This window comes from Perissodus microlepis, chromosome 1, assembly GCF_051167445.1.
Source record: "Perissodus microlepis isolate ML-2025 ecotype Zambia chromosome 1, ASM5116744v1, whole genome shotgun sequence".
Taxonomy (NCBI): domain Eukaryota; kingdom Metazoa; phylum Chordata; class Actinopteri; order Cichliformes; family Cichlidae; genus Perissodus; species Perissodus microlepis.
The window spans coordinates 14,973,521-14,994,705 of record NC_140461.1 but is presented as its reverse complement, the minus strand read 5'-3'; the positions used below and the strand labels follow the sequence as shown (position 1 = coordinate 14,994,705).

General features: G+C 41.7%; 1 protein-coding gene across 1 annotated transcript in view; it reads left to right on the top strand.

Annotated features, from left to right (window-relative positions):
* The first annotated feature begins 8,212 nt into the window (after positions 1–8,212).
* The window catches only part of galnt2 (UDP-N-acetyl-alpha-D-galactosamine:polypeptide N-acetylgalactosaminyltransferase 2), a 77,331-nt gene continuing 64,358 nt past the window's right edge, over positions 8,213–21,185 (top strand). The window contains exon 1 of the mRNA XM_084931405.1: positions 8,213–8,754. Coding sequence (XP_084787531.1) covers positions 8,659–8,754 — 96 coding nt within the window. The 5' untranslated portion in view covers positions 8,213–8,658. The remainder of the gene's footprint in view (positions 8,755–21,185) is intronic.

Sequence of the window (21,185 nt, the reverse complement as noted above, 5' to 3'; positions counted from 1 at the left end):
TATGGAGTTCAGCCACTGAACAGAGACCTGCCATCTACAGAGGTTTTCTGATGACTGTGGTGGTTGGATGCATCAGTGGCAGTGATGTGACAGAGTACCGGGCTTTGGTGGACTCCTTTGTCATGTGGTGCAACAAAAACCAAGAAAATAATTGTAGACTTTAAGTAGACCAGAAATCCAGAGGGTCAAGGTGGACGTAGCGGACTATAAATACCTCGGAGTTCACAATGACAATAAACTGGACTGGGTATAAAACCACCACTGCACCCTACAGGAAGGGCCAGAGCCGTCTCTATTTTCTGAGGTGGCGGAGGTCATTTAACATGCTCAGGATTGTCTACAAGTAATGGTCAGTCCCATTTTCTATACTGTTGTATGCTGCGGCAGAAGGTTGAGGGTGGCGAATGCCAACAGACTCAATAAACTGATCTGCAGGGCATTGTGGGGTGGAGCTGGACTCTTTAAAGGTGGTATTAGAGTGTTGGATGTTTTTCAAGATAAAGACAATGCTGAATAATACTTCCCAACCACTCCACGAAGTGCTGACCAGTCACAGGAACACATTCAGTGATAGACTGATTACACCCTCCAAAAAACTCCTCAGGAATCCTTCCAGTAGCTTGTTGAAAATTAATATATATGATAATGTATCTGACAGTTGAATTTAGAAGACATGTTCTTGCACAATAGTTCACATCCATTGATGATCAGATAGTTTAAAGTGTCCAGTTTTATAAGTATCTCTGAAATTTCATGGGGAATGTGAAGCCGTCTCATACTTTATGTTTATGTTGGTTTTATGGTTGGATACCTGCCTGTAAATCACATGTACAGATTGTTAGCTCAAGCAAGCATCCCTGGATACCAAAGAGTTAACTGACTCACTTTAACGTCAAACCTTTGAAAAGTTAGATTCAGCTGCTTTCTTTTGGATGAAGGTTTTTACTCAAAAAGTATGAAACAGCATGGTATAGAAACACCTTTAACCTCCAAAGTCATCAATCAGATGTATAAAATCATACCTTTTATATTTTAGAGGACAGAGAAGAAACTTTCTTTTTTATTTGATCGGCGTCTCGAGTGTGTGTTGGCTCCATGATGTATTATGCACCACCACAGCTGACTACCATCACCTTTGTGAACATTTAAACAGCTCGAACTAGCAGAGTTACAAGGAAGTATGTAAAATAAAGCAGTTGCGTGGAGTGGCCTGAGGAGGGTTGTAACCAGACCTGCAGGTACCACAAACACAGTTGCACCTCATATAAATATCTGTTTAATGCATACAAAACTGCAAGGAGATCACTTTAGTTACACCCTGAACCCTAAAGACAAAGCACATGTGTGATTGCAGGACTTTAAATAACTCCTTTGTCCTGTATTCCTTTTACGTTTCAATCATTGCATGGTAACAAATATATTAATTTTAAGTTTGTAAGTTTATTAAAAATGTTTCCTCAAAATTCTTCCACCCTTCAGCATCTTTATGAGCAATGACAGGAAATATGTTGCTGGAGTTTTAAACTTTTAAATCACCACATGCAATTTTTGGATATATTTCTACCATTTTAGAAAATGTATTAATTTTCACAGATCATATCATTGTGTTTTGCAGCTGTTTCGCAATGGTAACAAAGCACCGACACTGAAACATAGAAATCATACTGGTGCTGCGGCTTACATGGCAGATGATGTTTCTTAATATAGTCTGCAGATCTTCAAGCCCCTGCAGCAGTGACTTTGCGTTGGTTGCCGATTTGACCCTCTACTTCTGAAACCAACCCTGTGTCCTCTGTGGCTATTAACCGCCGGTGTGATCGCGTCAGCACAAGAAATCTTAACACCGTGTTTGAAAACCAGAAGCTCATTAGCAAAACCACCTCCCACTGAAAATGTAATTATAAGCCAGTGCACCTGCTTCCATTTTCTTCACCCACTTAGCCTGAGACTTCCTGACTGTAAGCCCTACATAAGAAAGAATAAATGAATGAATAATTAATTAATTAGAAAATGGAGAAAAAAAATCCCTTTTTTTCTCTGATGGATATACTGGGCATGTTGCTATTTTTCATCTGCTGCACTTACTCGTAGCGGACAACAGCATATGTGTAATCAAAATATGAAAGTCAAAATATGACATTGTTGCAGATTTTAGGGGGACAAATACTTGTGAAACATTCAAAGGGCTCGATATTTCATGTGTCGCAAAATTTTGTGCGCATTTTTTGCCTTTATTCAGTTGAATATAGAAGCGGATCAGACAGGAAATGTGTGGGAAGATCTGAAAGGCTGGTATTCTACAGAGACAGATTCAAAGGGGAGATGCTGCAGGTTATCCGCGTGTCTTTCAGACTGCTAGGCTCAGTGTTGAGCCCACTTTTTATTGTTGTTTCTAGTGTAGAGGCTTCAACTTAGTGCAATAAATCTACACACTTCACAGGGTGAGCCAGAGCAACACATGCCTGAATGAAAACAGACACAAAACTGGGCTGGATAAAAGAAAAGACGCAAAGTGAAGGTCGGCGTCAAGAATGTTGATTGTCAGGTAGAAATTGGCTGGATAAACATCCAGAATTTAATAAAGAGTAAAGCAAGAGAAAAAGGAGACGTTTCAGTTATACATATAAGAAGAGCTCCAGGAAAAAAAGCTGCCTATTGATGGAAAAGCTGATGAATTAACTGTTTAAAAAAAGGCCAAATGTTGATTCGATCTATAGGATTTGTAGCTGTTTTACAATGGGGAAAAAAAGTGATACTCATTATTTGGATTTATAGTGCACGGTGGGCACTTTTTTTTGGCAAGACAGATATTGCTATTATATGATCGCAGCTTTCATTTAGACACACGCTTTCATCATACATGCTCTGTTTGTTTGCAGCTGCTGCTAAAACTGTTAATCTAACGATGAAAGCATGCCTATTTACCATTAAAAGTGTATGAAGAGCAGTTTAAATCTGCCATTGTGTGACCCTCCCTCCTCTTAGAAACACTGATCTAACAGTTTTTTTGTTTTGTTCTTTTAATATTTCTATCTTTCAATACATCAGCCGCGCTACAAAGACTGGCAGTAAGTGACAGCTGGGATTTTCATGCTTTGGAGCGAGTGTAAACTGACAGTGTTTGTAAACATTAATGCAAAACTGTCAAGAAAAAAAGGGTGGGGGGGCTAGAGTCGAGCTCTTTCAGTATTTACAGAGATATACTGTACATATTGGCGTGACTTGTGCTTGAATAACAGATCTGGAGCTTTGATGTCTATTAAAACTGGAAGTGCTCAGTCATTTACATTTTTTAAATGTTGGGGGAGAAATTAATCGAAAAAATTTTTTCTTACAACCCTAAGTAGTCGTTGTCGCTGTCAGATAAACGTGTTTTTAAAAGTACTAAATGGACTCGTCATCACTGTGCGTGTACAGAACTTACCCTCTCATAATGCATCGATCAGTCTGAAAACTCCCGTCTTCCAGGTTCTGCGTTAATGGCATAAATGGAAAACGTTTTTATTTACAGGAGTGTCACAGCACAGATCAAGAGAATTATTTTTTTTATGAACCTCGTTCCCTTGAGGTGCCGCTTGCCTCGGTAAAAGCTTCACAAATGAGGCATAAACTGCAGGTAACAACGGAGACAGGAAATGGCTTGTTAAAGGTTTTCCCGTGCACGTCTTCAGCTATTCTCAGAAACACTGGATGCTGTTGTTTTGGCTCTTTCTGACTTCTTCTGGCTCCTTGAAAGCTCTGAAGGTGTGAGGTATGAAGTCTGAAGAGGCCACACCTTTAAAAAAAAAAGTGGGTCACTAGATTTTGCAAACCAGCAGAGTGTCAGAGCAAGTTTGCTTTTAGGGTCTATATATAGAACAAAGGTGTTTGTGCAGAACAGAAATGATTCGCCCTGGAGTAAAGGTTAACTGTATGACCCCCACAGCAAAAGACAGCCACTGGATCGCCTCACTGTAGGATTCACCACATCTTAATATACACTCAAAAGCTGCTTCATTAGGTCATTAGGGTTAGGTTGTACCCTCGTTTTCCTTCAGAACCATAAATGCAACATACTAACATAACAGCATCACACAGTTGCTGCAGCTCTGTCAGCTGCACAGCCATGATGCCAATCATGATGCATGGAACGCCATCCTGCTGGAAGCAGGCATCAGAAGATCGGTACACTGTGGTCGTAACAGGATGGATATGGTCAGCAACTATACTCAGACAAGCTGTATATGGTGCTCAATTGGTACTATGGGGCCCAAAGTCTATCAAGAGAATATTCCTCACACTATTACACCACCACCATCTGCCTGAACTACTGATGCAAGGCAAACTAGGCCTTCAAATCAAATAGGCATTTTCACCCAGAGAACTGGCGCTAACAAGATATTAACCATCTCCATAAACCTTAGAGATGGTTATGTTGGAAAATCCCTGCAAATCAGCAGATTCTGAAATACTCAGACCAGCATGTTTGGCACCAACAACCTACATTCAAAAGGCACTGACATCACCTTTCTTTCCTATTCTTGGTTTGAACTTGAGCAGGTCGTCTGGACTATGTCTGCATGTCTAAACGCACTGAGTTGCAACCGTGTGATTATCTAATTAGATATTTGAGTTAACAAGCAGTTGAAGAGGTGTACAACATGGCCTCGCAGTATGTGACCTCACTGTGGGAGTCAAGCATTCAGGTTTTTCGTGTAATCGCTGTCTAAATACTGCATATATGTCTGGAAGAAAAGCAGACTCTGTAATGACTCTAGTGATGGCCAAAGAGCCAGCTGACACTGAAAGTAACTGATGGCCTTAGTTTATCTCTGGCAAGTCAGCTTGAAGGATCGGTACACACTAATCGTAAAGTACGATGGATCTAGAAACTTTGTCATCAAGAAAGCAGTCCCCGGTCACCACAGCTTGAAAATAGTTGCACAATTCATCTCTGAGTCTGACAAATAGTTGGCAGTTCCACTGGGATATTTCAAAACTGGATCCATTCCTCCATGTTCCAGACCTGGGGAAGAAAATCCCTTTTTTTCTTGGCAGCAGTAAGTTTTAAACAGTCCTCCCAGCTCAGCTAATGTTGAACCACCTGCACTCTAAGTGAATGAGCTCATATTCCGCTGCCACTTCACAGCAGGTTTAAAAGGCATGTGAATTAAAATCTGAGGCTTCTTTTTCTAAACCATGAACTACACCAGTGTGTTCGCTCCATTCAGCACTTATTTATACAGTGTTAACAAACACAGGGGTGTGAACTTGTGGAAACAAAAGAGCTCTAATCATAGAAACAATGAACAAAATTAGTCAGCTGTAATTTGGTTGCACTTAATCCTCTGACTGTTATTCTCTGTGCCACTCTTAATCCTCTGTGTTTATAACATTAGATTTAACTAACAAATTTGCACAGAGTCTCAGAAAGCCTGGGATTCTACTTCCTGTTATCATATTGTTGCCATCTTTGGAAATTTGCCCATTAAATGTGGCTTATTTTGTAAAATTAAAAACTTCCCTCAGATGGTTTCGTCATGTTTCACTGACCCTTTAATTACAGTTTTTAGATTTCAGCTTTAATCCAAAAGCCAAAACAGACTGTAATTTGCATATAATTAAGTTCCTGTGTATATATATTATCATAACATAAAATGATAAAATACACCACACTTGTTCTTGTTTAATGGCTGCTGCACAGGCCTTTAAAAAAAAATAAGACCAAGAAGACAACAACATGATTTAACAGAGTTAGACATGACATTTTCTTGCTGCATAGCAGCTTCACAGCCATGATCAAAGCCAAAAAGATGTCACTTGTTGCTGCTGATCTTTATCTGAAATCCTAGAGCCAAACTGACCCCTTCGGGGGTAACTTGAGATTCTCATAAGAGCTAATCAGGGCATCGGAGGCAAAAGGGCAAAACATAAAACCTCTTTTACTTCAGTGCTGCTAAATTTGCACATCTGTTTCTGTGCTTCTTAGTCCTCCTCCCCGTTCTCTCAGTTTGACTTCCATCCATCCATACTTTAAAACTACTGTAGGTAACATAAACACACCGAGTCTCTTCTCAGACCACCATAGCGAGAGCATCGCTGAGTAAATGTGTGTTTTTCTGCATGTGCGTCTGTCTCTGTGTGTAATACTGCTGGGACATCTTTGGAGAAAAGCACAGTGTGTGTATTGATAGCATCTCTTCCTTTTTTCTTTTTCTTTTTTGCTTTTCTTGGACCGAGAAGCATTTTGCTCTCCAGTCAAAATCTCATTTTGTCACCATTAAAATGAAAAATGTCAGAGGCAGATTGAACCACGCAGAACATGAGCTAGACCTTTTAGTTTAGCCGGGGGTGTTCCAGCTGAGCTTGATGTCAGAGAGAGTTGGTCTGAGTGCTGCAGACCATAGAAAAATCTATTTCAACTGTGTTTTAAAAATGTTAACAATTTTAGGCAGGACGAATGTTTCCTTTTCTTTGTGTCTGAAAGTTTTGCAGTTTTATGGATTTCGACTGCTTAAAGCCTCTGAAAGCGTTTTACTGTGAGCAAAGGAGTCTAAGCGCACGATTTTCTTCCATCATTGTCATGTTTTTCCACTGCTCTTCTCATTAGTCTAAAGATACTGGGGAGGTGATGACATACTGCACGTTTGAGGAAATTTAAAGGGAACCTATAATACTCATTTCCAGATCCATATTCTTGTTGTTGGACTCTACTAAAGCAGCTTTGCATGCCTCACAAAACCCTTATTCGTCTTGCTGGGCTTGGTGCAGCCGCTCAGAAGAGCTTGTGAATGAGGCATGTTGTATAAAGTGCTCTAAGTGCTCAAGTAGATTAGAAAAGTGCAACATGGGAACCAATACATTTACCATTTCAGAATATCTGACATGCAAAAAAGGAAAATATAAAAGATTGAAATTGTTCTTCCTATTTAAGAAAGACCATACTGAAAATCATACTGTACGTGAATCGTGCTTACAAAATAATAAGACGGATGAATGGATGCATGAGTGGATGGATGAGGTCAAGTTCCTCTAGGACACATGCACATGCATTAGCTGCACAATACCTCCGCTCCTTAAACGAGGAAGAAAATAAATTAGTCTTTCCTGCTTTTCCTGCCCTTGCAGGGGGAAAAAAAGAAAGAAACTCTGGCTAATACAGGAGACAAAATTTATTAGGTTTTTCAATAAAACCAGTTAAGCATGATTTATCTTTTGTCACTGAATGCATGGATGATCTGATAGTCACTTTATGAATGCAGACAGGCGTCTGAGGTTTCCATGGACATGTTTATATTTATAGTACATGTCCTTTGGGAAGCAGCCAGGCCACTATGGGCACTGATTACTGATTTAAAAGAACCGATAAGTTGTTTTCAAACACCAGATTTTAACTTCAACAGCTTATCAGGACCAACCAGCTACATCCAGACTGGTCTGAGCACAGAGGTAAGACACAGCTAACAAGCTTAGAATGACTGTGACTGTCTGCTTTAACGTTCTACTTAAACTCATTAATCTCTTTATTGATTAATCAGTGGATTAATTGATTGTTTGTCTGCAGTTCAAAATCAAAAACCTATTGTTAGACCAAGAGGCGTCAATTATGAACTTTAATGTTCCTGGGAGGATCAAAGGTAGGAAGATCTTAACCACTTCAATATTGTAAAGTGGCTCCACATGTTGAGGAACTCAAGATTTTTGCTTTAGGATACAAGTGATAGAAAAGCAGTAAATAGTCACAGTTTAAGTTTACAAAGGGAAGAAGTCTGGCATTTTTAATGGAAAAAATATTATTAATAATTAATTTTACTGTAAAATAGCTCAGTATTGTTATTTTCTGACCATTCATTAGATTAAATACGAATATGAGTGAGAAATGACACGAAAGGTTTCACTGTGGGATTCATTTTTATGGATTTCACACCAATCTAAAGGAATGGATGCAGTTCCCATTGTTCCTTTGCTTTCCCAGATCTTTTTACTGAAATAAACCTATTCCGATGTGCAACATCATGGGCAGGAAGGAGACGTGGAAAAGAAGTAACTCTGCAACCCCCCCCCAAAAAAAACAACAACAAACAAACAAACAAAAAAAACCTCTGCGCTGTTTAATCCGTCTCTACCTTTAATGGGTCGGTTCATGTCAGGGCAATGAAAGGTTTAAACGGGAAGCTTTCGTTTTCAGTTTTTATACCCGGTTTGCAGCAGGGAGGATACCTCTGGCGCCCCTACCGTCTCCTTAGAGCGCATGCGGCTCCACACAGAGTGAAATCACGATGATCACACGTCCTCTCTCACAGCTCCCACAGACACATAACTGAACGTTTACAAGTCATTTCCTTCGGGGACTATCCAGCCCCTGTTTCTCGGTTTCAGTAAGGAACCGCTCGGTACAGCTTGACTCGCTGACGGCTCCGGCCCTCTTCCAGGCCGGTGTTTTGATTGGATTAGAGTCGGCTAGCCTTTGCCCTCTAACCTCGCTGATGTTTGCTTGCTGCTTCCTGGTCGCTCCGCTCCGCCTGATCGACTGACGAAGCCAGCCGAAGCCGCTCGGCGAAGCGCCCTGCACGGACACAGCAGACCGGGACAAGCCGCCGCTCACAGCCGAAAGGAGAGCCGAGCAGGGGGAGCCGCGAAGCGCACACACGGGCGGGCGGACGCAAAAACCAGGCAGCCATGCGGAGGAAATCAAGGATATTGTTGTGCTTTGCTGTGCTGTGGGTGCTGGGGATAGCCTACTACTTCTACTCGGGGACAGCGTTGAGTCGAAAGGTAGGATTTCCTTTCCTCGACTGCTTTTTGTGTCCGTGTGGAGGTTTTCTTCCAGGACAAAGCGAAGATGGAGCGCTGTTGAGCCTCTTTTCTTCCTTTCTGGGGGCTCGGGGGGGTTGCGGCTGCACGATGCGGAGAGGAATTAGATTTTTTTAAAGAAAAAAAGGGGGGAAAAGGCCTGCTTGTATCAGTGGCGAGGCATTGATTTGGTTGGAGATGAGTGTGGACAAGGGCAGCGGGGCTGGCTGGCTCGCTCACTCGCTGGTCGGCGTACACAGACCTCCCGCTGTGCCGGGGCTCGGAGCGCGTCTGCACCAGGCAGCCCAGCTCACCACTTCACGGTGCCGGTGCCGGCTGATGTGACAGCGGAATCAAGCATACAGGGGGGGTTGTAATTAATATAAGGCTGCTGGCCTGTCTCGCAGGGCCGGGGGAGGTGGAGGTACCGGTGGTGGTGGGGGTTAGCCTATAGAGCACGTCAGCACAAGCTGCTGCTCCGATAACTAGGCAGAGATCAGGAAGTGTGCAGATTAACGCCGGGTTAAAGCTCTACGTGCACTGTGCTGTCAGGAGGAGATTTTCTTTTAAAGCGGCGTCTTTAAAACACATTTCTTCTTCTGATTTTAGACTTTGCCCCCTGTGCTGCACAGATTCCCCCTTGTTAAAACATTTTTATACTGAATTAAGCCGATGCAGCGCGGTCTATCAGCCCTGCGGTGAATCTCCAGAGATTTATCTTTATGTGGCTCATATTCTGTCCACCTCTTGCCTATCAGAGAGGGTTAAATATTAGAGGTTGGAGATGAAAGGAGATATTAAATATTCTGACTTTTCTAGTTTAAAAATCTTAAAAGTTCCTCAAAATTCTCTTTTTCACGTCCTTGTCCTGGAATGCTGTCCGGATAAAGTCACTAGATGCTGTGACAGTCCAAACTTCAGCAGGTTAATCAATAATGAAAAATAATATTTAGTGGGAAACAAATATGGGAATTTGCTGCTTTCTCCTTTTCCTAACATATTATAAAAGGTTTGAGTTCTTGACTTGGGCAACAGCATAAAGACATCACCTCTCCAACTGGCCAGCTCAGGTCTGGTGTTATGGATCGGAAGATTACTTGAGAAATGACCTGCCAGATTAATCAATAGAGAAGATTATTGGTATTAATAGAAGCACCTCTCAGTATAAGGCAGTGCAAATGAACCCAAACTGCCTCCTCCAAAGTGACCACACAGTTGAACTGGCACACTTCTACACACACTTTGATAAAAACCTGAACATTATAACCTCCATTAGAGCAGCTATTAGACTAGATTTTCTATAATAACCTGAAGACATGTAGCTGTCTGTTCAACCGGACAATAAAGGTGAAACATCACAGCTGGTGGGGTGACTCTGTGCATGTTTAGGAGCCATGGATTTCAGTATCTGGCCCGTATATGCAAGCAGTACATAATCCAGGTTAAATAACCTCCAGGTGTTCATGAAGAGTAAGGCACGGCACAGCTAAACTTACACCTATCTTCTGAGATAGATGTGAGACACTGGGTTTTGCCTTGGGAGAGCACCTAGCGTGTGTGTGTGTACCTGTGTGCTAATGTAAGTCAGTGAATTCTGGTGTGTGTGTGTGAGTGAGTGAGGTGTGGTCTGCATGGGTGGTTGTGTGCACAGTACACTGCCTTTATTACCTCTCCAGGCTGTGTGTGTGAGTATATGTGTGTGAATGTCCTGTGTGTATCCCACCTTTCTCTTGTCTTGTCCTATCTGTCTCTCTGTGTTTGCTTTGCATCAGTCAACCCTAGCAGCACTTTTACTTTTCCATTAGGCTGATAGCTTTCCTCACTCTGTGTGTGTTTGTGTGTATTTGAAGTTCCTAGAGGGGTCAAAGTGACACTCCACAATAAGCAACTTTCACTGGCGTTGGGTTGCAGGTGGCATTAATATGGATGATGGCCTCCACCTGGTTGGTGTCTTTACACAGAGGGACATTTAATCTGGTTAAACAAAAGCGGTGCTGCGCAACAAAGTGTTGTTTTTTCCATCGCACCCCCCCCCCCCCAGTCTGAGAAAGCGGAAGCATTTAATGATCTCTCTCCCCCGCTTTGCTGTCATGGAATAAACTCCATAATAAATGGACTCGACGCTTCATCAAGACTCTCAAAAAATTGACTAAATTTCATGGATGTGCTTTTTGTAACCAACTGAATAACACATTCATAGATTTTACAGTTACCGACCGGGGTGCAATAATTCCCCAAATCCACAGTTAGGTTTATTAGTGATTTTTGGGCACCGGTTTCAGTCCATTAATGGAAATAAAGATGGAAAATCAATTTTCCGTAGATGTAATCAATTATTTCAACTCGGGGCTCTCCTGATGTCAGTATTTGGCTTCACAAAAATGATAATGTAGCCACATGTGTAGAGAATTTATCCAAGTTAAACCTTAATATTGTTCATTAACTCTCTTTTTTTAAGATCAGGCTTAAAACTTTCCTTTTCGATAAAGCGTATAGTTAAGGTTAGATCAGGTGACTCTAAATCATCCCTTAGTTACGCTGCAATAGGCCTAGGCTGCTGGAGCCTTCCCACAATGCAGTGTTTCTTCTTCACTCACCCTTTTTCACTCTGTATGTTTATACACCACTTTGCATTTCCACAGTGTGTCTTTTGTCCTGTTATCCTCCCCTCATCGCCAATTGGTCTCGGCAGATGGCCGCCCCACCCTGGTTCTGCTGGAGGTTTCTCCCTGTCAAAAGGGAGCTCTTCCTCCCCACTGTCCCCAAGTGTTGCTGACGGGGGTGGTAATCGTCTGATGGTTGGGGTTTTCTCTTCGGGGGCATTTCTATGTGTTAATTACTGTGTGGTCATGTTTCATATGCAGTGCCAGCAACAATACATTAAATAGAAAGCTGGGACGCTCTTGCCTTCTGGGTCCTCGCTCTTTGTTGTGGTCATTTTTTTCTTAGAGAAACACATTTGTCCCTCAAGTTTTTCCACATCTTTGTACATTGCCTCACATCTATTCTGATTTCTATTCTGCTGACACATGTGAGTCCTTGTACTGGTACTTTAAATATCTTTTCTTATATATGAGGCATTGATTGCTGTTCTCTACTAATCAATTCAAAAACTGTGATGAAGAAGTATCCGGAAATGCACAGGAAGAATCGACAGTTTCTGGTGTGGTGCACGTGAGGTTAAGGCGCAGAGTTTCAGAGGGTTTTGCAGTTACAGTGTACCTATGGTGTAAATTTACCACAGAGCTGTAAATCCCCGGTTAAGGCTACTTTGCAATATGCAGAGGCTTGAGGTGACGTTTGTTGAGATTTGGTGACATTTAAATAAAATGAAATAAAATAAAATAAAATAGAAGAATTGAACTGGGCTTTACAAATTTATACAAAAAAGTAGTTACATTATATGTACATCAATGGCACTTATCTTTTAGTTTCAAATATCATGCAGTACACAGCTATCGTGACACCTCTAACTTGACATATCTCTTCAGTATTATAGCTTTAATCAGACTAGCATGCTGTAACCCGGAGCCAGCAGCTTCTCATGGTTAAATAAACAAAAGCTAGATGGACACATTGCTAATTAGGTAAATGCATTAAAATCATATGCTAAGGCTATTATTCAGCCTATATTTGCTGAAAGGCTGTTTACACCAATACAAAACAGACCCTGTGTTAAACTGTGTATATAACTACAAAGTAGTGCCCCTGAAGGCTGCAGCTATCAAGCCTTCTCCTCATTTCTCCGCCATGGCCATAAAACACTTGTTCTGGTTGGTGTTTGAGTAGACTCATGCAGGGAGTGGCTAAACCTGTATGTCACCTCTTTGTGACATAAGAGACTAATGGAGGTGGCAGCAAATTGTTAACAAGACCATGGATGTTTTCTTAGCTGTGATTTTGAAATTTGTAACTACTCTTATTAACTTTCAGGATCATATAATTTTTTTTTGCGAGTGAAGTGTGTTTAAAAACACATAAAATGCTTAATAATTATGATCAGAGAGCCCAAAGTGCTGATTGCAAAGTGTTGCCAATTAACCTGCAATCGCTTTATAAAATGTCACAGTGACTTCCTCGGTACCTGCTGGTGTTTCTTTGGGTCACGTTTTTAATTAAATTGAGATAAGGGCAACCGGCAGATGTCGATGCAGTGTTGAGTGGTGCAGCGTGAGACTTCAGAGCAACCTTTCTAGCTCACAAAAACACAAGATATTTATATGCATCTCACCACCCCCTCTTATTTGTAACACATACTTCTTGCATCCAACAAGCTACACGTTATTGTGTTATTGGTGCTCACAAACACCTTGAGGTGAATTCAGCATCCTGCCAGAATGAAGAGTAGGACTCGGACTATCATGGCAGCTAATTCAAATGCCCACTCTTGAATAATCTGAAAGACCACGTCTCTGCCAGAAGAATTAGTTCAGCTGGCTTCTTCAGCTCTGTCATGATACTGTGGTGTAGATCAAAGCTCTTGGCAAATAGCATTTCCTCTATTATCAGCTGAAAAGTCCCGTATTTGGAAGAATGTGTCTCTTGTCGGCTCGTGTATGACAGTTTAAAGACTTTCTGAGCACAGTATCAGTGCCTGTAAGCTAATATCACGGTGTTGAAGGCAAAAATTAATGTGGCCATCTCTGACAAATTGTCTGCATTATTTGATAGAGCAAAAAAAAAAAACCCTGAAATTTCACAGTGTTCCAATAGAAAAACCTTTGGACAAAATGTTCCTGTTGTTTTTTGATCAAAGATATTGTGGTCTATCTTAGGGAACATTGATTTTTCTTTTAATATTCAGCCATTAGCGAGTCTGCTCGTATTGAGCCGAGTTGTTTGAAGGGAGAGAGGGAAATACTCGGCGTCATCACAGCTGATTATTATGTCTGAGGCACAGAGCAGAGGAAAAAAGGGGGCGTGCATGTGATTCAGGTGTGCACAAACTCCACTTCTATGTGTCTGACGTCTTTGTTTTGCAGTGTGTAATCAACATGTCAGAAAAGTGTCAGCACTGAGGAGCTGACAGGAAGCTGCTACGTGCTACCCTCCCATGAATGTTGTACAACCTCATTTGTACTTTAAAAGTATTATCCTGTTATTTCTGGAAAAGTGTAGTAATTTGTGTTATCAGCCTCCTACAGTTGGAAATGTAAAAAAAAAATCTGCTTTTTCTGTGATAATAACTGTGAAATCTCTCTTCTCCTAGTTTGTAGCATAGTGGGTCCTCTCTTTTCTTTTCCCATACTCGCTCACTACAGTATGTACTATGGCGGGGAACCTCAGGAGTCTCCTAGCAGCTGGATGTGGTACAAACCCTCATATCTGCGAGCGCATTGTTGCACACAGGAGGATAATGTTGCAAACACGAGCCTGCTGCCTCACCAGGATACCCCATTAAAGTCTTCTCTGTTGGACAGACCTAAGAAGGTTTTTCTTCCTGCCAGCTCTCGAGGAGCCAGCTTCTTACCGAGTCTTGTTTTCCTGCTAATCAGTGGGGTGCGAGCAGAGCTAAATGGCTGATAGAGGAGGGTGGCACCGCACTGCAGGAAAAAGCAGCAAACGCAGGCTTTATTAAGGAAGTTATTATCTGTTGGAGAAAAGCTCCAGACAGACGGTAATTGGATTTATCAAAGAGTTGTTCTTAAGATGAAGTCTGTGACCCGCACCTATCGAAACGGTTCAACCTGTGTGTCTTAAATTAGTGACAGAACAGGGGAAAAGCAGAAGAGGGACTGTGTGGGAGCAAATCACAAACACATGCTGTAAACATTAATGCCAGATTCATTCATCCGCACATCGACACAGTTGCTATGGAGCTCGGTTTTTACCCAAAGGTGCATCTGGCCTTGAGATGTGCAGGTAGCCCTTTGGAAAGAGTTATTCCTCCAGCGAACCTAAATGAATTAGCTCAGCGGGGATCGCGGCTGACTGAAAGTTGCAGTCTCTGCTATCTGCAGCTGTAGGCGTTCAGCCTCTGCCTGTCTGTGCCTGTTTCAAACTTCGGCTTTATCAATGCGTCTGTCTCTCATCGAGGGTAAGCTTTGCTTCACTCGCTCTGAGTGCTTTGTTGTTTTTAAAGCGGGAAATGCTAGAAGAAAAAAAATGGAGAAGAGGCAAATCACGCTTTCGGCGAGGGCGAAGATGGCGATGATGTTGGATCGCACTTGTGTTTTGTCTTCATATACAGATGAAAGACGCTGACCTCTGCTCCGCAGCGCACGAGCCCGCACCGTCTGCTGAAGACACAACACTGTACGCACACGTAAACAGACCAGCATCTGTAACATAAGATTTAGGGAAATCTGCGTGACACACGCTGCGTCCCTCATAATAATGATAACGCGTTGGAGTTCCTGCTGCTTTATAGAACTGCAATACAATCATCTAGCTTAAAGACCTGTGGATTTGAAACCACTTGAGGCAGCTCGATATTTTTATAATGCCAAAATACAATGTAATTTCAGCCAGCGTGCAGATCTGTTATTGCTAACTAACTAAATGCAGTTCCATAGAGCAATCGATAAAAGGCTTAAATTAAGCCGGGAATCCCTGGGTACCGAATGCTTTTCAGATATACGGTTTTTGTTTGAAGTATTGACTGAGTGAGCTCTCTTTTTAAATAATGATCACTTCTGACAGGTGCTCAAGTGATTCGGGGTGGAAATAGAAACACCAAAGAAGTTTTTTGTGGGTTTATTTTCCGAGGGAACCGTCAAATACAAACACTCTTTGAACCAAAGCAGTTTTAATCACGTTAAGCTTACACGTTTAGAGTCTCAGGAGAGAAAGTGTTGCTGTAGCAGAACACATCCACAGATACAAGGATGTGAAAATGTATTTGCCCCCTTCCTGATTTCTTAGTGTTGTTACTTTTTTTTGTATATTTGTCACACTTACATGTTTCTGAGCAAACAAATGTCAAAAGTGGTCAAAGATAACTTGAGTAAATACAGTGTATTTCAGTGCAGTTTTTAAATGATGATTTCATTTATTAAGGGGAAAAAGCTATCCATACCTACCTGTCCCAAGAGCGTTAGATTCACTCCCTGAGAGCTCATTGATGCATCCGGGAGGTCACAAACAGAACCCAGAATAACATTTAAAGAACTGCAGGCCTCACTCGCCACTGTTATGGTCAGAGTTCACCATTGAACAATGAAGAGAGAGAGAGAGCATAAAGGCTTGTCTTACAATTGCCCAAAAACACTTCAAACAAAATGAAGTTTGGTTGAGATGCTTTGGCGTGACCTTAAGCAGGTCGTTCATTCTCAAACCCTCCAGTGTGGCTGAATTAAAAGAATTCTGCAAAGAAGAGAGGGCCAAAATTCTCCATAGTGATGTGAAAAACTCGTTGCCAGTATTCACAAATGCTTGACTGCAGTCGTTGCTGCCAATGGTAGCACAATCGGTTATTAAGTTTAGGAGGCAATTATTTTTCCACACAGGGCCAGGGAGGTTTGCATATTCCCCCCCCTTAATAGATGAAATCATAATTTTAAAAACTGCATTTTATATTTACTTGGGTTTTCTTCATCTAATATGAAAATTAGTTGGATCTCAAACCTTTGAGCTGTGCAGTACACTCTGGTAGCATCTCACTGTGCTTGTAGGCAAATTTTTGCAAATCTGAGGTTTGCATTGCAACACGAGGATCCAGAAACTCTGTTTGAAACCAGCCACAGTTGATCAAAAACAAAGATGATCTAGCTCCAGCATAAACGGGCATAGTTGTAGATAGTTGTGCATTGATTGTAGGGAGAGCTTTGTGGACTGTTACATGCATACTATATCTGTTTAGTGCCATCTGGGCCACATAAAAATATGTGGAACAAACAGTTTGTAGGCTACTTGGCGATCGTAGCTCAAGAGTTGGGAGTTTGCCTTATAATCGGAAGGTTGCCGGTTTGAGCCCCGGCTTGGACAGTCTCGGTCGTCATGTCCTTGGGCAAGACACTTCACCCGTTGCCTACTGGTGGTGGTCAGCCTCGCCTCTGTCAGTGCGCCCCAGGATGGCTGTGGCTACAATGTAGCTTGCCATCACCAGTGTGTGAATGGGTGGATGACAGGTTGTGTAAAGCGCTTTGGGGTCCTTAGGGACTAGAAAAGCGCTATACAAATACAGGGCATTTGTAATAGAGTAGAGCAAAGTTATAACACACAAAGAGCTGAGGTGAAACTCGGTGTATAAAAAAAATGAAAACTGTGTGCTCTGTGCTGTTCATGATGCTTTTAGGATCTCAGATGTTCTTTCACGCTTCACCCTCTGCTCTCACTGCCTTTCCTGTTCCAGCCCACTCTTCAACCAATCAGCATTTGACCCACGCATCCACACTAAGTGCTTCTGGTTCTTTGAAGAACTGAACACAAGCACCCCTGTCTTCCTTCACCCTGTGTAGCTAAGTACCTACACAAACAGACGCCATGAATCCAGCATAACACATCAAATGTTTCCAGAAACACATTTCGGTGTGACCGTATGGCACCACTGTGCGTCCTGAGTTTGAACCTGGGCCATTCTGGGTGGAGTTTGCGCGCTCTCCTCAGGAAATCTGGTTTTTCTCTCTCCATTGAAAAAACACATTAGATTAATGTTCCCCATTTTGGAGCAGGAAAAATGTGATTTGAAGTTAAACTTCCTGTTTAAATAAAGGGAAAACTACTTTTCTAATGAGATGGAAAGTTTGTAAATAATAAGGTACTCCATTTGGGCCAGAAATGAAATTTAGGAACAGGCAGCCCTCTTCAAGCATTTGTCCAATCAGGTGAAACTGCCTGTTTGTGTGTGTAGATGATGGAGAGCACTTACAGTCATCTGTTGTGATGCTATCTAGTGGCACGCCTGTGAAGTGTTGAATGATGGGAAACATCTTTGTCCAAAAATAGGCGGATACACCTGTCACGGCTGTTCTGTCTCGCCTATTTATCCTTAAGTGATAAGTATAAAACATGCCACAGAAAGGAGTGAGCAGCCGGACTTTTAGTTGAGCCTCATTGACTGAACCAGGTCCACTGTCTGTATTATTCTGCCACTTCTTAGAAGCTCCACCACCTGGAGTTACTAGACTGGAGTTTACATTAGCTTCCGCTCGTTAAACACAGTTAAAAAAAAACTACGCCTCCCTTAGATAAATACTCAAAGTCTGACAAACACACAAAGCTCCCAACAGCTTTCTTTGGAAACTTCTCCTCATAAACCTTTTGCAGCATTCACCACAGCAACAGTTGCCTTTCTGTCAAACTCTTCCGTCGTCCCATAAATGCCCACGGCTGTGTTTATGTTTATTTCCTACTGTACGCTACATTTACCGTCTGACAGTTTATTTGTGTGTCTGATTTCTGATTGTGTAATTCCACTCAAATATTTCAGAATCATATTGCTGAAGCATTCAGTAAGATTTCAACTTACCGATCGCTGCTGACTGCCAGTTATACATGGAGTCAAGTAAACTGTGGTTTTCATTTCCCAAAAGCCCCGAGCCAGCATAAATTATTATTTGAAGTTGCACATGTGCCACGTGAGAATGGAAACTCCTGATAGGCGTAGCATTCATAAAGAACGAGCTTAAATCCTTCCCAAAGGACAAAGAAAAGGGAGTGATTATGGAGAGATGGAAGAAGAAGACTGATGATACAAGTGGAAAAGCAGCTTTTATTTTATCCCACTCAGAAGGGGTTAGTCATGACGTGTAAACTCTGAAAGCCTGACTAAAGACTGCAGGGAATAGCCAGACAGCTGTGATGTGATACAAGGAGAAAAAGTGATGGCCATCAAAAAAAGTGAAAAAGCTTTCTTAACAGAACTGCAGTGGCAAAGCAGTTTATATCTGTCGATTTAAAGTGGTTATTCGTCTGTTGGCAGATAGCTTCATTACAACCTGATCTGTGGCATAAGGTCTGTTATCATCTTTTTGTATTGCCCCCTCGGTGATTAGTAGGGTCCTGTGATTCAGCACAACAGCATGTTGCATCTGCGTGTGTGCTCCAAAACTGGATTGTTTTCTCCTTATGATGATTTTCTTTTCGCTGGCAGACAACGAGCTTTTACGGAAAAGTTGAAAGGAATGAAGATATCCATTGTTCGGGGGACCAGCTCTGAGACGAGAGCTTTTCAAAGAGCTGGTTTTTATTTGAACATCAAGAGAAAAGAGAACAGCCCCCCCCAACCCCCCCTCCTCTTTTATTCAGTATGTCACAGAGAGATTGAAGCTGCGTCACAACGTTAAGTTGATGTTTTCAGGACCGCAAGTCTTTAATGTGTAATCTGGTTATCTGGCTATGCAATCCAAACAGGCCTGATGTGGAGCTCAGACGATCATGGCATTTAGCCTTTGCCCATATTTTTGTGTCAGAGATATTCAAATATATTTTACAGGTATTACATAAATGGAAATGTAACAAAATGAACCCTTTATGGCATTTTAGCTGCTGCACTGGACTGTAATAATGTTTTAATGATGCTCCGTGTTTATATTTTTGCATAAATTTGCAGAGTAAACGATCAGGCGTATGGACTCAGATCATCTGTAAGCTTTCTGATGTTTCTGTTTTAATGTAGCTGCTCTTTAACCCTGTTGAATTAAATGCCTTCCTTTCCTGGATTCAAACTGAGACACTGCCCAAGTGAAGCGCGCTACCGTTTTGACATGTTTAGTTTGACTTCTCAACCTGTAATTGCCTTTTTAAGAGTAAAGAACTTCCGTCTATGATCTTATCCATAAATTCATTCATGTATGCATCTCTGACATATTTAAAAATTGAAGGGAATAGAAGAAAAACTGCGTTCTTATCAGGGAAGTGTGTGTCAGGTTTGTAGATTAGATTTTAGTTTTGGGGTTTTTTTCTTTGATTTTGGCTGTTAGTTTCTGTCTATTACAAATCAAATTTTAAATGCAACCCAGGTTGGATTGAAATACAAGCAAACTTTTATTGTAGCCATCCAGCTCTTCCTCATCTGTAAGCGTTTACAGTAGATGTGTGTGGTTTGAGGTCTGTCACATTTGGGCGACAGGATCCCGATGCTGCCATTGTTCCTCAGCCCCAAATGAGCTGCAGGCAACTTTTTTTTTCAAATATTTTGGGAACATCTGGAAAACTAATATCACAGTTATTATAACAGTAAATTAATTTTGTTGTAAAGACTACTGACATGGAGATTAAAAATCCAATTTGATGCAAGAAATACTGTCTCCAATTTAGATCAGATGTTTTTTATGCCGTTAATTAATAATAATGCTAAAATGTAATATTGCCCAATGATGCATTGACCTCAGTGAAACACAGAGAAGCGGTGAGAGAGAGTCAGTGGGTAGCTGTGGTTTATCGTGAAGAGGGGCCTCATGGTGGGGTCAAAAGTGGGACTGACTATGCAGGGCGTCATTGGTGGGTGGGGCCATTGCAGGCCTGGAATGAAAAGTTTGTTTTTATTTACATTTTCTTATTATTTATTTTTCCAAGTAATTATTGAGAAATAAACCGTCTAAATAAATCAGTTGAGCGTCTGAACTTTGATCCCCAAAACTAGTGAAGGCTGTCTGATGGTACTTTCACCCCTTACAAATGATGTACAATGGTTTAGTCTACCTAGATGATGAGTCATGTAAGTGACTTTTAATGTGCATCTCATCATAAAGGGAAGACAGAAAGGCGACTGAGAGAAAGCAAACTGGGATGTCAGCTGCTAACAACTGCTTTCAAAAGCAAGAGGAGAAAACCACAATTGGCAGATTAAGAATGGTTTAGCTACCATCAGTTGTTAAAGGAAGTGAGCCAATGAGGATGTGGCACTTTATCTATCAAAGTCAATAGCACAGCTTTACACTGTGACCCTGTTACAAGCATGACTCTTAATATCAGAAAAGCCAGAGAGTGAAGCAGCAAGTCACTCTCCGGATCATGTGACACGAGGTGAGCTGATATTACAGTAAATAAAAGTTAGTCCAAGCAGTTGTTTGCACTAGAAGATTAAACTGAAATTATAGCAGCACTAACATAAAGTTGCTTTAATCTTTTTTGCATATTGGACCAGTGAGGCTCTGGGCATTTTGAGGAAGCCGATGCAGTAAAAATAATGTAGGAAGTCACTTAAATGGCAATAATGATTTGGTTCTAATGAGACAGCCAACACGCCAGCATACCTGTGTACGCTCTAGCTGTCACTTTCAGGTATTACTAATCTATCTATTCATTTCCTGCTCCTTTCCTTGGGTTGGATTTCTGGAGGCAGCAGTCTTAGTAGGGAAACCCAGATCTCCCTTGCTCTGGGAACCTCCTCCAGCTCTTCCAGGGCGGGGACACTGAAGGATATCCAAGCCAGCCAAGAGATATAATCTCTTGTGTGTTCTGGGTGTGCCCTGGGCCTCTTCCCAGTAGGACAAGCCCAGACTCCATCATTCAGGAGATGCCCAAACCAC